The 16,334-nt window shown below is 48.1% G+C and overlaps 1 protein-coding gene and 1 long non-coding RNA gene across 2 annotated transcripts; both read right to left on the minus strand.

The window, feature by feature from the left end:
• Nucleotides 1-1,407: 1,407 nt before the first annotated feature.
• Nucleotides 1,408-5,055, minus strand: LOC311514632. The gene is made up of 3 exons (XR_014709902.1): nucleotides 4,589-5,055; nucleotides 2,568-2,784; nucleotides 1,408-2,280 (listed from the first exon to the last, which is right to left on the minus strand). It is a non-coding gene; the product is annotated as an uncharacterized lncRNA (long non-coding RNA).
• Nucleotides 5,056-15,032: 9,977 nt separating this feature from the next.
• Nucleotides 15,033-15,980, minus strand: LOC311514594 (olfactory receptor 52M1-like; the record flags this gene model as incomplete). The annotated part of the gene is made up of 1 exon (XM_084617160.1): nucleotides 15,033-15,980. One exon carries the CDS (start codon nucleotides 15,978-15,980, stop codon nucleotides 15,033-15,035), a length of 948 nt encoding a protein of 315 aa, XP_084473286.1.
• Nucleotides 15,981-16,334: the final 354 nt, after the last annotated feature.

A 16,334-nucleotide genomic window follows, 5' to 3' on the forward strand; every position in this document is an offset into this window, starting at 1 on the left:
TGCAGAAGAGAAGAATGAGGGGGGATTTGATAGCTGCTTTCAACTACCTGAAAGGGGGTTCCAAAGAGGATGGCTCTAGACTGTTCTCAATGGTAGCAGATGACAGAACGAGGAGTAATGGTCTCAAGTTGCAGTGGGGGAGGTTTATATTGGATATTAGGAAAAACTTTTTCACTAAGAGGGTGGTGAAACACTGGAATGCGTTACCTAGGGAGGTGGTAGAATCTCCTTCCTTAGAGGTTTTTAAGGTCAGGCTTGACAAAGCCCTGGCTGGGATGATTTAACTGGGAATTGGTCCTGCTTTGAGCAGGGGGTTGGACTAGATGACCTTCTGGGGTCCCTTCCAACCCTGATATTCTATGATTCTATGATTCTATGGATGGATAGATAGTAAACAAACAGATCTGGAAGAATATGACTGAGGGAAGACACGAACACTGTCAGGAAGCACATGGGGCTGTCGCTAAGGCATCAGAGATCAGTAATTCTCATCAGTAACTATCATCATACTGCATAGCACATTTCATTGAGGGATCTTTAAAACACCTAACAAAGGAAATTCACAGCAAACTTATCCCCATTATACAGATAGATGAACTGAGGCACAGGGAGAAATGAATTGTCCAAGGTCACAAAGAGATTGAGTAGCAGGATGACAGATAGAACCCAGGAGTCCTGACTTCCCTGCTGTAACCGTGGTCTCTTCATCACACCAAGAGGGAGCTTTAATGATCCTGACAGGAGAACTCTCTCCTATTGGCATAGAACAGCTCCATGGAGGTCCTTACCATGGCTCAGCTGCATCAGTACAGCTGTATCAGAGAATCAGAGACTTATAGAAGATCAGGGTTGGAAGGGACCTCAGTGTTGCGGTTCAGTGATGAGACAGAACACAGCTTTTTGCAAGCAAGCAGGCTGGTCAGCGGAGATGGGCTGTTCTGCCCCCCCTGCCTTCCACCTTCTCCTTTTATTATATTTCTCCCCCTAAGCATTACACACTGCTACACAAAGGAATGTATGACGTTGATTCATATGCTTAGTTACCATCCTCTATCTACTACAATCCTGGTTCTCAGGCCTTGAGCCCAGGCTAAAGAAACCTCCCACAGTTGCTGTCCAAACAATCAAGTTCTCAGGGTTCATATCTAGCCCTTGTCCTTGGATAGAGCAATGTGTGCATTGCTCCTAGGAGACAGTCAGGGTGTGCCCCGCCTGCTTCCAGGTGGAATAGCTAGACATTAACCCTTCATCTCCCCTTTTTTGTTTATTGATAATTGGCCATCTCATGGTAGCCGCCAATTTGTTTTATCATGCTATTTAACTCCCAGACAGACAAGGACATCACCTGGGGAGCTTTCCAGGGCAAAAATTTTACAAAATCTTAACAAGGAAGGAATACATTGTACACAGCAACAACAAGAAATAAGCCCAATAATTACAAACACAAAATAACCAAAAGCTTAACATCTGCAATATAATCATCTAAAAGGGATACACTTCTTTTACTACAATTGTAACCAGCAAAAGGCAATATAAGTATCATTCTACTAAGACAGCAAAGGGTGCCATCACTTAAATTTGCAGGAATATAATTAAAGGTGCATGAACCACAAGTAAAAACCCATCCTGATGGTAGGATGATATGGCCATAATTATATGAAACATTAACAGCATGGGAACAATTTAAAAGGGATTAAGAAATTTTTTGACAGCCCAATGGCACCTTTGTACTAGTGCAGTTAACTACACGCGCACAGGTGACATTGTGAGCCCCGGCCGGGTACGGTGTGTGAAGGAATATAGCCGTGCGAGGCAAAGTATAGTTGGCCGGGCCCCAATTAGCCATGCTAAAATACTGGGAGAAAAGATTAGCATAAGCAAAGAGCAGTATCTTATTCTCCTTCGGGCTTGTAACGGGGGAGGCGCTTCCGAGCCAACCCCTACAGAAAATAGCAGGCACAAAAGGCACACAATCATCACAGAATTAGCAGTGATTTGGGCGAGAATCGCCACAAACAAAGTCTTAGGAGTTTCTGGCTGCTGATCTGCTGCCAGTTTTCGTTGAGCCGTGGCGACCAATGCTTTTACTGCTCCCCCTGTCACGGGCTGGCTTGGGACGTTACGCCTCCTCCGTTTCCGTCCCGCCGTTGTTGACTCGGGGGGCAACGCGGTCTCCTCCAAGGTCAGCTGAAACTCTGGTATGGGATTCGACAGCCCCTGGTGCCATGCCATGTTGTTTAAGTGCTGGTCGCACGCATCGGGCTGGAACCCACAACGGTCCTGCAGGGAGAGACACAGCAGCATATCCCCGACCCCAAGTGATTAGAGGTGCTGGGCCCAGCCACTGTGGATCGGGCAGCTGACGGTAAAAGACACGCGGTCTTTCCAGTACCTCAGATTTGTAAAAATGCCGATCCGCAGGGGTCTGCTGATCTGCATTCAGTGTTAAATTATTTAAAGTAAACAAGAGAATATACATCTGTTGTTGAATGTCTCCTAAGGTTCGGAGATGCAGCTCCCCTTGTTTTAATTGTTTATCTAGCAAGGTTTTGAGTGTGCGAACTGACATTGTCAGAGCAACAAGTGGAGAAGACGCGCTGTGAGACGGCGAGTGAGACAACGTCGATCCAAAGCCTCCTCCACCCCGAGTTCGATCCTCGGCAGCTGGCACCTGATAGGGGACTAAAATCAATTGTGCAATTGACCGTCCACGCGGGAGCGACTGTGGAAGATGAGTCCACACCTGAACCTTAATAATGCCAGTGTAATCAGCATCAATAACCCCTGGAATGACAAAAAAGCCCTGTTTCCCAGCATGTGAGCGAGGGAGAACAAGACCTACAAAGCCGGCAGGGAGAGGTCCCGTCACCTGTGTAGGTATGGCACAGACCTCCCCTGGCAGCTGAAAGTCAGTGTCCTCCTGCATGATCAAATCAAGCCCTGCACTTCCAGCAGTCGCTGCCCTCATAGAGTCTACGGATTCCAAGGCAGAGGAGCGATTGCCTGAGTAGGAAACACCCCCGTTTGGCCCTGGGTTCGGGGGGGACCCGTCGCGCGGTTTCCCGACCCGCTATGACACTGATTAGCCCAGTGATAACCTTTCCCACACTTGGGGCACTTCTTTGAGGGTCGGGCTGGTGCCTTAGATGAGCGGCACTCCCGCTGAAAATGACCCTCCTTACCACAGCGGTAACAGCGCTTCCCCTCCTTCCCAGTTTTTCTGAGGGCGGCAGCCAGAACTCCAGCCTTGTGGGCTTGTGTGCCAATGTTCTGGCACGCCCGCAGCATGTCTGAGAGCTCTAAAATACCAGAGACTTGTGCTGCCTGGAGAGCACGGCGGCAATCCTCATTTGCATTTTCAACTGCCAATTTTAACAGGAGCTCGTGAGCAGCCTCAGTGTTATCCACCTGTCGGAGGATAGCCTCCTGCAATCTGTTGGTAAAATCCAAAAAGGACTCTAAGGCACCCTGACGGATACTGACAAAGCTTTTGGTAGGCTTGCCTGAATCCGGGACCTTCTTGAAAGCATGCTGGGCACAGGTGGAGATAATGGGGAAGACGGCCGGAGGGAGTTGAGACTGCATCCCAATAGTAGCAAACTGGCCCTCCCCTGCCAAATGCTCATAAATGATACCTTGCTCTCTATATACCTGGGCTTGGCGTTCTGCCATCTGCCGATACTCACTAAGCCAAATAACATACTGACTGGGTGACAACATCATGCGCAGCAGCGTTTTCCAATCCTCAGGGATTAGGGAGTACCCAGCACCCATCCCTTCAATGAGACCACGCACAAAGGTGCTAGTCAGGCCAAATTCACGAATTGCTTTCTTTACCTCTCTAACCACCGAGTATGGCAGAGTGGTCCAGGTGCCCACGGGGTTGCCCTGGTCATCATTCTGCCAGGTCACCGGGCAAACGGAGACCAGATCAGCCAGCTCCTCTGCTGTAAGATCTGATCGAGCTTTCGCTGCGTGAACCATTTGTTGCACCAGCGAAAGCTTCTGAGCAGATGCAGATGACTCTCCGGGGGGCCCCATGGGGGGAGGGTGATCACACACCGGCTCCGGTGGGGAAGGCCAGGGAGGCGGTGGTAATAGAGGCACTGGGGGCGAAGCAGGGGGAGGGATGGCTGCAGGAGCGGACGGGGGTGGCAGGATCGGCAGCTCCTCTGTTGGTGCTGAAGAGGGCCTTTCCAAGGCGACACGCTGTGTCGCATCGCCAGGAGGGGGGATGACTGCAGGGGCGGACGGGGGCGGCGAGAGCACCAGCCTCGCGAGGGAGGGTCTGTCTGAGGCGACACGCTGTACCACGTCGCGGCAGAGGTGCCAGGCATGTAAAGCCTGCACGGGTGCCCGAGGCTCTTTGTGCAATGTCTGGCCCAATCGCTCCCAGTCCGCTAACTTAAGGCTTCCAGCTTCAGGATACCACGGGCACTTGGCACGCACCTCCTGTAGCAGGAGAGTGAGTTCTCGAGCCGGGCAGTCATGCTGAGCCTTACGCAGCAAATACTGCAGCTCATTACGGTGTTGCACTTGCAAAGCAGAGAGGGAGCTTCCCATACTTACCACAATGAAAAATACTCACCGGGATCCACGAAGTGGATGAGTGACGCGTCTGAAACCCTTGCCGGGCGAGGTGAGTGCTGAGGGCCCCACGTTTGGGCGCCAGTTGTTGCGGTTCAGTGATGAGACAGAACACAGCTTTTTGCAAGCAAGCAGGCTGGTCAGCGGAGATGGGCTGTTCTGCCCCCCCTGCCTTCCACCTTCTCCTTTTATTATATTTCTCCCCCTAAGCATTACACACTGCTACACAAAGGAATGTATGACGTTGATTCATATGCTTAGTTACCATCCTCTATCTACTACAATCCTGGTTCTCAGGCCTTGAGCCCAGGCTAAAGAAACCTCCCACAGTTGCTGTCCAAACAATCAAGTTCTCAGGGTTCATATCTAGCCCTTGTCCTTGGATAGAGCAATGTGTGCATTGCTCCTAGGAGACAGTCAGGGTGTGCCCCGCCTGCTTCCAGGTGGAATAGCTAGACATTAACCCTTCACCTCAGGAGGTCATGTAGTCCAACCCCCTGCTCAGAGCAGGACCAACCCCAACTAAATCATCCCAGCCAGGGCTTTGTCAAGCTGGGCCTTAAAAACCCATAAGGTCTGACTTGTAGATATATCCTCAGTTAAACAGAGAGAGCCTGTACCGGGGCAGTCCCTCCACTCCAGCCAGAAAGAGGTTAAAAGCAGATGAGGGAGGCTGGTGGGGTAGTCAGCCACAGGTGTGGTTGCACCCAGTTAGGACACAGCTGGCCCTGATAAAAGGGCAGGCTGGGCGAGTAGGAGGAGAGTCTCTTGCTCCAGCTTGAGGGTGGAGAGGACCAGGCTGCCTGAGAGAACAAGTAGGGTACCTGAGACAGAGCTTGGCTGGGGAAGGGCAGGCAGAGCTGAGGAGCTCTGGCCTGGTGAGTCCCCAGGCTGAGGCCTTGCTAAAGGCCAGGGGAGGTACTAGGGCTTCAGGGCGGCAGCTGGGGCTAAAAAGGCAGCAGGTCCAACCCCTTTACGAGTGATAAGCAGCCATTACAGACTGCAGTTTTCCCCTGAGAGAAGGGGATAGATGACACCTGGCAGTAGCCACTAAGGCAAGGTGGCTATAGTGGTAAGGGGCACCGGGGCCCGGGAGGGACATGGGGCCAGAGGTGGTGGAGACAACATGGTGGGTAACAGAGGATGGGACACCAGCCCATAGAGGGCACTCCAGAGCTGTGAGAGCTAATTCTATGTACCTTTCAACACATTGTAGATCAGCCTATTGATATTACAAGTCAGTAAATGTGCCTTCTCTGGATCGCTAGGAAACCTCTCTTTGTATCTGTCATAAATATAAAGGGACGGGTAGCCACCTTTCTGTACACAGTGCTATAAAATCCTTCCCAGCCAGAGGCAAAACCCTTTCACCTGTAAAGGGTTCAGAAGCTAAGGGAACCCCGCTGGCTCCTAACCCAAAATGACCAATGAGGGGACAAGATACTTTCAAATCTGGAGAGGGGGAGGGACAAAGGGTTTGTCTGTCTGTGTGACACTTTTGCAGGAAACAGATCAGGAATGCAGCCTTCCAAGTCCTGTAAAGTTAGTAAGTAATCTAGCTAGAAATGCGTTAGATTTCCTTTTGTTTAATGGCTGGTAAAATAAGCTGTGCTGGATGGAATGTATATTCCTGTTTTTGTGTCTTTTTGTAACTTAAGGTTTTGCCTAGACGGATTCTGTGTTTTGAATCTGATTACCCTGTAAAGAATTTATCATCCTGATTTTACAGAGGTGATTCTTTTACTTTTTCTTTAATTAAAATTGTTCTTTTAAGATCCTGATTGCTTTTTCCTTGTTCTTAAGATCCAAGGGTTTGGGTCTGTGTTCACCTGTACAAATTGGTGAAGATTCTTATCAAGCCTTCCCCAGGAAAGGGGGGTTAGGGCTTGGGGGGGTATTTTGGGGCTTGGGGGGGTATTTTGGTGGGAAGACATCTCCAAGTGGGCGCTCTCTCCCTGTTCTTTGTTTAACACACTTGGTGGTGGCAGCACAGGGTTCAAGGACAAGGCAAAGTTCGTATCTTGGGGAAGTTCTTAACCTAATCTGGTAAGAATAAGCTTAGCGGGTCTTTCATGCAGGTCCCCACATCGGTACCCTAGAGTTCAGAGTGGGGAAGGAGCCTTGACACTTAGGTTCAGCTTCAGCCAGCTGTTCCATCCAAGAACTGGGCCATCTTGGTGATAGTGGTGTGGACGGACCACAGCTGCATACTGCTGGCATTTGAGTCTATATTGTATGGCCAGTTCCCATAGAGGCTGCATGGAGATGTTGAAAAGCCCAGAAACAGGGAACTGATCCTTCTGGGACTCCACCAGGGACAGGTCTAGTGCTGGAGATGCAATTCCCCATCACCACTAATTGTGTGTGTCCCTCGAAGACCATTTTAGTGCATTCCTCTGGACTCCTGCTGCCTCTCAGGTGATACAGCAGTATTTCATTGTCAATAGTGTCAAATAATGCAAAGAGGTCCAGGAGGACAAGCATGGATGTCTGACCCCTGTCCATTGATAGAAGATCATCCATCCATGCCTCTAAAGCAGAGGAAGTGGATAGCCATTGATAGAAATGAGAAGTTATGAAGTATAGAAAATGGCAAAGGGAAGCAAAAGACACAAAAGACAAATCCATGGCTAGCAGGGCTAAGGAAAATAATAAGCCTATTTTAGTATATTAGAAACAATGGAAATACTAAGAGTGGTACAGTTCTTTACTAGCTGGAGATGGTAACACTGTTAATAACTATGCAGAAAGGGCAAAACTGTTCAATAAACCTTTCTGTGCTGTATTTGGAAAGAAGCAGGATGATGCACTAAGATCATATGAACTTCTTTCCAGTCCACTGGTAACTATGGAGAATGGTAAACACAACCTAATAAGGATCAGTATTTTTAAATCAGCAGCCCCAGATATCTCACAACCAAAAAGTCCTAAAGGAGTTGCCTGAGGAGATCTCTGTCCCACCAATGTTAAATTTTAATAAATATTGGAAGACCAGAGATCCTGCATTATGCCAGTATTCAAAAAAGTGTGTCAAGGGTATTAAATGCTGGGTAGCTTGACATCAGTCCTGGGCATAATAATGGAAAAGCTGAAAGGGAATTTAGTCAATAAAGAATTGAAGGGTGCCTCTTTTAGTTGACAACAAATTTGGGTGATAAAGGGAACTGGGGAGATCTAATAGATTTAGACCATTGCAAACTTGACCTAGTACCACATGACACTCAGATTAACTAACTAGTGCTAGACAGAATCACTAGAGCACTCATTAAATGGAGTGAGAACTGGCTAATGGATAGATCTCAGAAAGGAGATGTCCATGGGGAATCATCATTCGATGGGATTCTTTCTAGTGGTTCACAAAGGTCCTTCAGCACCTAACACCAACTGATGTATGCCTCTAGGGTGCTGGTTCGTTGCCAACAGAGAAGTGACTATTTCCATGTGGGACTGTTAGCTGTGAGCCGCTGCTGGAGTGAGATACAAAGGAAAGGTCAGCACTTCCTTATGAGACGTAAGAACAGCCAGACTGGGTCAGATCAAAGGTCCATCTAGCCCAGTATCCTGTCTTCTGATAGTGCTCAATGCCAAGTGCTCCAGAGGGAGGGAACAGAACAGGTAATCAGCAAGTGATCCATCCCCTGAAGCTCATTCCCATCTTCTTGCAAACAGAGGTGCGGAACTCCATCCCTGCTCATTCTGGATAATAACCATTGATGGACCTATCCTCCATGAAGTTATCTAGTTCTTTTTTGAATCCTGTTATACTCTTGGCCTTCACAGCATCCTCTGGCAAGGAGTTCCACAAGTTGACTGTGCGCTGTGTGAAGAAATATTTCTTTTTGTTTGTTTTTTAAACCTGCTGCCTATTAATTTCATTGAGTGACCCCTAGTTGTTGTGCTATGGGAAGGAGTAAATAACACTTCCTTATTTACTTTCTCCACACCAGTCTTGGATTTATAGAGCTCTAACATATCTCTCTTTAGTCACCTTTTTTTTTCCAAACTGAAAAGTCCCAGTCTTTTAAATCTCTCCTCATTCAGAAACTGATCCATACCCCTATTCAATTTTGTTGCCATTTTCCAATTCCAATATATCATTTTTTGAGATGGGGTGACCACGTCTGCATGTATTGTTCAACATGTGGGTATACCATGGATATAGATAGAGCCAATATGATATTTTCTGTCTTATTAACTATCTCTTTCTTAATGATTCCCAACATTCTGTTTGCTTTTTTTTTCACTGCCGGTCTGTTCCAACCCGAATCTTCTATGACTCTACAATTCTATGACTAGCAGTTCTGCAATTTCGTATTTGAATTCCTTCAGAACTCTTGGGTGAATACCATCTGGTCCGGGGACTTTTAATACATTAAAAAGTAATATTTTGTTCCAAAACCTCCTCTAATGACATCATCTCAATCTGGGACAGTTCCTCAGATTTGTCACCTGAAAAGAATGGCTCAAGTCTGGGAATCTCCCTCACATCCTCAGCCATGAAGACTGATGCAAATAATTCATTTAATTTCTCCGCAATGGCCTTATCGTCCTTGAGTGCTTCTTTAGCATCTCGTTCGTCCAGTGGCCCCATTGATTGTTTAGCAGGCTTCCTGCTTCTGATGGACTTAAAAAATTATGATATTTCTTTTTGAGCCTCTTAGAATAAGAAAGAGCAGGTTGGGGGGAGGGATAGCTCAGTGGTTTGAGCATTGGCCTGCTAAACCCAGGGTTGCGAGTTCAATCCTTGAGGGGGCCATTTAGGGATCTGGGGCAAAAATTGGGGATTGGTCCTTCTTTTAGCAGGGGGTTGGACTAGATGACCTCTTGAGGTCCCTTCCAACCCTGATATTCTATGACCCAGAGGTGGATTTGAATACTGGCTTCTTTGTTATGATACTTGTTCCCCTCAACACAATCGTCGAGTAAACACCGTATTAGTTACAAGTATAAGGGAGCAGCCATGTTAGTCTGTATTCACAAAAAGAACGAGGAGTCCGGTGGCACCTTAAAGACGAACAGATTCATTTGGGCATAAGCTTTTGTGGGTAAAAAAAACCTTCAGATGCATCTGAAGAAGTGGGTGTTTTACTCATGAAATCTTGTGCCCAAATAAATCTGTTGATCTCTAAGGTGCCACCGGACTCCTCATTGTTTTTGTATTACTTACAGAACACTCTTCTTATCTAAGTTAGTATGTAAACACCTACATCTGTTACAACACCCACAAACCCCTTATTAAGTAAAAGAAACACCCACTGTTTAGTATACCTTTATCATTAGTATACCCACTGTTAGGATATAGCTGTTCAGGCCTGATGGTAAAGGCCTGTACTTGAAGAATTTACGTGTATTCTTATCACTTGGCTAGTTAGAGGTATAAAAGAGAGAATCAAAATCACTGTCTGCCGGTGTAAGGGCCTTCTCTCCCTGTGACAGTCTGAGGCCCTGTGCTTAGGCTAAGGACTTTAGCTAAGCAGCAGAGACAGCTGTAAGCTGGGAAGCGACTGGTCACCTCCTCACATTCCAAACTAGGTTATGTCTACACTACGAAATTAGGTCAAATTTATAGAAGTCGTTTTTTAAAAATTGTTTTTATATAGTCGATTGTGTGTGTCCCCACACAAAATACTCGTTAAGTGCATTAACTCGGCAGAGTGCTTCCACAGTACCAAGGCAAGCGTCGACTTCCGGAGTGTTGCACTGTGGGTAGCTATCCCACAGTTCCCGCAGTCTCCAGAAATGAGATTCCAAAGTTCGTGGTTCTTTTCCTGTCTACCTGGCCAGTGCATCTGAGTTGAGAGTGCTGTCCAGAGAGGTCACAATGGAGCATTCTGGGATAGCTCCCGTAGGCTATTACTGTCTAAATGTGTCCACAGTACCCGAAATTCGACCCGGCAAGGCCGATTTAAGCACTAATCCACTTGTCATGGGTGGAGTAAGGAAATCGATTTTAAGAGCCCTTTAAGTAAAAAAAAAGGGCTTCATCATGTGGACGGGTGCAGGTTTACATCGATTTAACGCTGGTAAATTCGACCTAACGTCCTAGTGTAGACCAGGGCCTAGTCACATTGAAATCAGGTGCTATTGGGCTGTTAGGATACAATTCTGTCCTGATAGTGCCTATCGCCTCCAGAGAAAGGGAAGTGCCTAGAAAATGTGAAAGGAAACTTAGTCTGATAGCATCCTGTCTGTCAAGAACTCACTTATCCATAGCTGGGATGTGAAATTCTCTTTTCTGTGTTGTTCTATCACTGTAGTCCCCATTTCCCTATTGTTTGTCTGTGTAATCTCTGTCTGGTTCTGTGATTGTTTCTGTCTGCTGTATAATTAATTTTGCTGGGTGTAAACTAAGGTGGTGGGATATACTTGGTTACATAATCATGTTACAATATGTTAGGATTGGTTAGTTAAATTTCAGGAAAATGATTGGTTAAGGTATAGCTAAGCAGAACTCGGGTTTTACTTTATAGTCTGCAGTCAATCAGGAAGTGGGTGAGTGGGTGTGGGGAGGGGAAATGGGAACAGGGAATGGGGCTGGGGAAATTGGAATCATGTTTGGCTAGGGGCAAGAATGGGAACAGGGACACAGGTGTAAGGCTCTGTGGTGTCAGAGCTGGGAAGGGGGACACTAAGGAAGGAAACTGGAATCATGCTTGCTGGAAGTTCACCCCAATAAACATCGAATTGTTTGCACCTTTGGACTTCGGGTATTGTTGCTCTCTGTTCATGCGAGAAGGACCAGGGAAGTAAGTGGGTGAAGGAATAAACACCCTAACACCCACCCCTCTCTGTTGTTCACAGCATTACGCATGTTATACAGGAATTTTTACCTTGAAAATACATTTCTTTGCAATAATCTGTTGCTCCACATTTCCCTAATCAGTGGTTCTCAGGGGAAGGAGGAAGGGGCCATGACCCATGGCTTGGTTGTGTAGCTGGGAAAGGAAGGGGCGGGGAGAGAACACTTCTTTTACACAAAGAGTATTCATGAGACCACTACATTTCTCATGCAGCTGTAGGGCTTATCAATCCTTACAAGCAACAGGGAAGGGGAAAATATGAGAATGTACCTATCAAACAAAGCCATACTGCCTGCTTCTGCCTTTATCCCCAAATGCCTGTGGATGTTTGTGTAAGTGCAGGACATGCCAGAGCTTTGTGGCTTGACTCAGCATCACATAAGAGAGGGACACCCCAAGTTGCTGGGACGGAGGGCTCAGCTGTCCCACAGTCCTGCTTGCACCCCAGGGATCCCATCCCAGGAGTTCTGTCCTTGGGCTAGTCCCAGAAAACACAGGGACATTCAAAAGAACCTCTGTATGGGCAGGTTGTTCAAAGCCAAGTGGACTGGCTGGTGATGCTTGGAGGAAACAGCCAAGTTCACATACGTCCACCTCTCACTTTTAAAGAACTCTTTCCTCCTTTCTTTGTACAGGGAGCAGGCTCCCTGTGACAAAACAGATTTTGATCTGCTCTTCCCATCCTCAAGTGGCTCTAGTGTTCAAACTGCTTGCCCTGCTCGAACCCAGGCAAGGTGCCTTGCTTAGGTGGCTAGCAGCTGTTGCACCGTGAGGGGGCGAGAACAGGGTGTGATGCTGTATGATTGAATACGACCATTTTTATCACTGTTGCTACCACGGTTATATAATTGCAACAAAGGTTGTGTAAATTATGTCCTGTCAGGTGTCAATGGGAAAGTTATGATTTGCTAAGTACGATTCTCCTGTGTATCTGAATGTATCATCCTTATGTCCAATGTTGTTCATATTGGCGATGTACGGGAATGGGCTTTGTCTGGGACAGTAATACTCCAAGCACAGGGCAGAGAATATAAAAGGACCCCCGAAACATATCTGTATTGTCTTCATTTCTCTGCACTGGATTTCTAACAAGGAAGCTCTGAACAAGGACTAATAACCCCCAGTCTGCTTTGGTTATTTCTAGAGAGACTTTTGCAAGCTAGCAGTTTATTCCATCACTGAAAAACCCCTGGGATGGTTCTGATCTAATAACCATTTATAACTCTTCTTGATTTCTTTTATTATCAAACTTTTCTTTTTTCAATTGCTACAGGGATGGCAGAAGTGGTCTTATTGGGTAAGATCTGAGTGATAGTTTGACCTGCATAAGTGGCTGGTCTCTTTGGATGAGAAGGACTCACTATGTGGTGGAAATTGGTTTTCACTGACTGCTCCTCCTGGAGTCCAGTGTTCAGGTAGTGAGCCAAGGGCTGGGATGTGTGTAGTTAACCAGTGCGGTGAGACAGAAGTTTGTCTCTTACTGTCTTGGTTTAATGTAATCATAGAATAACCACCAGCCTCTTTCTCAGCAGTTTGTCCTGAGTTTGGCATCCTCAGCCATGTCCCACTGAAGCACGGTCACACATGGACAGAATTTACTGTTGATGGGTTCTACACACAGTATTGCTCACTACTCCCAGAGGTATCCCCCTTTTATAGATGGGGAAACTGAGGCAGCAGAAAGGAAAATGTCTGGAGTCAGGAAACAAGGCCAGAGTCCCCAGCTGCCAATCCCTTGTTTAGCATCTCAGACCTGGCTCGTGTGGTCCATGCATCAGCACAGATTCATGGTGCTGTCCCTCCGTTGGGTTCTCTAGTGCGGGGACCTCCCCTGATTTCAGTGGGGCTGCTCCCACTGACACCAGCTGAGGATTTGGCCCAAGACGTTTAACTAGAGATAAAGCATCTGCAGAGACCAGGGAGCTGGGAGTGAAGCGTCCCAGCTCTTCCCCAGATGCGCTGGTGACCTTGGGCACATTCTCTCTGCATTGAATGGAGATGATCATTTGTTATGTCTAGTGTGCTGCTAACGAAAGGCCCTACTCAGGGCTGCAGAGTCACACACTGCCCTGATGTGGCTCCTTTCAGCACGTCGTTGGCCTGTATGCGCTCTGTAGAGTTCCAGCAGCGTGTGGTCCCTGGTTAACGCGCAAAACAAGGCAGAACCCTGATCTGTGTGGTGCTGGGTGTGGCGGGAGTCAGGACTCCTGATTTTTATTCTCAGCTCTGCCACCGATTCATTGTGTGGCCTTGAGTAAATCACTTGACCTCTGTGTGGTTCGGCCCACCCATGACACGGGAAGAACGCTGCCAAGCAGCTGAGCTAAAGAACTTCCAGACGCAGTGATCAAAGGCGTCATGCAGACTCAGACATGTATGTTAGACTCAGCTTCACCGTTCAGATTCAGCCCCTGCGCAGTGGGTGCTCTGTCGTTCAAGATAAGGTGCCGTTTAAATTGCCAGCTAATGGTAGCTGTGCCATTCATCTCCCTCTGTGTGAGCTCCCGCAGCCACCCCGGCCTCTGCCCAGCATCCCTCCTTCCCAGCTAATGCAGGGGCTGATCCCTCCACCTCTCTCAGCTGTTGTCCTCCGAGCTTCAAAGCTGATCCCTTCCCCGCCCCCAAGGCCTGGCTAAGGGCAAAGGGCTCCCAGCCCATCCCTATTGCTGGGACCCTGCCAGCCGCAGGCCCCCCGCCAGAAGGAACAAATCATAGAATCATACAGGATTAGGGTTGAAAGAGACCTCAGGAGGTCACCTAGTAAAACCCCCTGCTCAAAGCAGGACCTATCCCCAGCTAAATCATCCCAGTCAGGGCTTTATCAAGCCAGGCCTTAAATATTTCTGAAGATGGAGATTCCACGATCTGCCTAGGGAACCCATTCCAGTGTTTCACCACCCTCCTAGTGAAATAGCGTTTCCGAGTATCTGACCTAGATCTCCCCCACTGCAACTTGAGACTATCGCTGAAAGCTGAGGAAATGAATCACACAGTGGTCTCTGTCCTCAGGACTTTGCAGCTGAGCTTTCGGGACCACATACTGAATGATGCACAATCTCGGCTGCCTGCCTCTCAGCCCTGCTCCCAACCCACAGATGATTTTATACGGTTTCCTGGCTTCCCTCTCTGCTCCGGACTGGCCGGCCTGCTGCATCCTCCCTGCAGGGTCCTTGACAGCCTGCAGCAGGTCCCGTCCCAGCCCCGGGGCAGAGGGAGCCCAGGCTGGGGAGGAGGAAGCTGGAGATGAACCAGCAAGTAGATGGGGTTGGAGAGTAACAGGGGTGGGGCTCTGGGAGAAGATGTTGAGAACGGAGCGGGGCCTTGGGGAATAGGTGGGAGAGGGGAAGGGGCCTTGTGGAAAGAGGTGGGGCAGGGAGCAGGGCATTGGGGAATAGGGAGGGCTGGGTGTGGGGCCTCAGATGTCCAGTTAAAAGCTATTAGAAAGGTGGCGATCCTATGGGAGAATGAGTTGTACACAAAAAGGTTACTCAGTTTGTCATGCTGACACAGCACAGTAAGGTCAGGAAAGGATTTAATGTCACTTTGACTGTCCAGTATGTGATTCAGGGAAGGGGCCCCAGAACCATGTCATCAGCCAGCTCTGTCCAGATCTCGGTCTCAGAGCCAGAGCACCAGGAGAAAACTTTAGGCCCCTGTATGAGTAAAGAGCCGGAGCAGCCTTACCCGGATCTCTTTGGTCTTCACACCATAGATGATGGGGTTTAACACGGGGGGCAGCAAGAGGTATGCATTGCCAATGAGAACGTGGAAATGCAGGGGCACATTTTGGGCAAATCTGTCCATGAGGGACATGAGGAGACTTGGGATGTAAAAGGCTAAAATGACAAAAATGTGGGAGCCGCAGGTCCCCAAAGTCTTGAGCCGAGCATCTTTTGTGGGGAGGCTGAAGATGGTCCTGAGGATCTGGGTATAGGATACGGCAATAAAAATGCCATCCAGAACCGTCACATAGAATAACACAAAGAGGCCGTAGTAACTACTAACACGGGTGTCGGTGCAGGCCAGGTTCACCACGGCTATGTGGGCGCAGTAGGGCTGGGGTATGACGTTGGTTCTGCAATATGGCCACTGCCTCGCTAGGATGGGATAGGGCAGTATGACCATGCCACTGCGCAGAACCACGGCCAGGCCGATCTTGGCCACCAGGGGGTTTGTCAGGATGGTGGAATGTCGCAGGGGATGGCAGATGGCCACGTAGCGATCCAAAGCCATGGCCACAAGGATCCCAGATACCATCACTGAGAAGCAGTGAATGAAGTACATCTGGGTGAGGCAGGCACTGAAATCAATCTCCCTGGAATTAAACCAGAAGATGCTCAGCATTTTGGGAAGGATGGAGGTGGACAGGACCAGGTCGGTGACAGCCAGCATGCAGAGGAAATAGTACATGGGTGCATGGAGGCTCGGCTCCCTCTTCACGATGCACAGGACAGTGAAGTTCCCCAAGACGGCTATGACGTACATGGTGGAGAAGGGGATGGAGATCCAGACATGGGCCGCCTCCAGGCCAGGAATGCCCAGCAGGATGAAGGTGGAGGGGTTGGTGAATTCAGTTGTGTTGGAATCTGACATGGAGTAGGAGAGAAGGTGTCTCCTGCTTGTACCATGTGTTTCCGTGACGTCCTGTATATGCCCAGAGTGATGGTCACAGTAAACCTACCTGGATGGAGAGACAATGTTAATATGATACAATGCAGGCACTACTGGGGGCTGTTCTCATGGGTGAAGCAGATTGGTCACTCTTCACACACTGAAAAATGACATTTTCATAATTCAGAGAAATGAACTATGAACAAATGACCTTACTAATCTCAATTCCATATTTTATGCTCCCTGTCTCAATAATTCCCACACATTATGGTGTGGGAAACCTTACTGGGCACCAGCAGGAAACATAAGTATGGATACTGGTTATCCATCATTGTT

This window comes from Lepidochelys olivacea (assembly GCF_965140295.1).
Source record: "Lepidochelys olivacea isolate rLepOli2 genome assembly, chromosome: 1".
Classification (NCBI taxonomy): domain Eukaryota; kingdom Metazoa; phylum Chordata; order Testudines; family Cheloniidae; genus Lepidochelys; species Lepidochelys olivacea.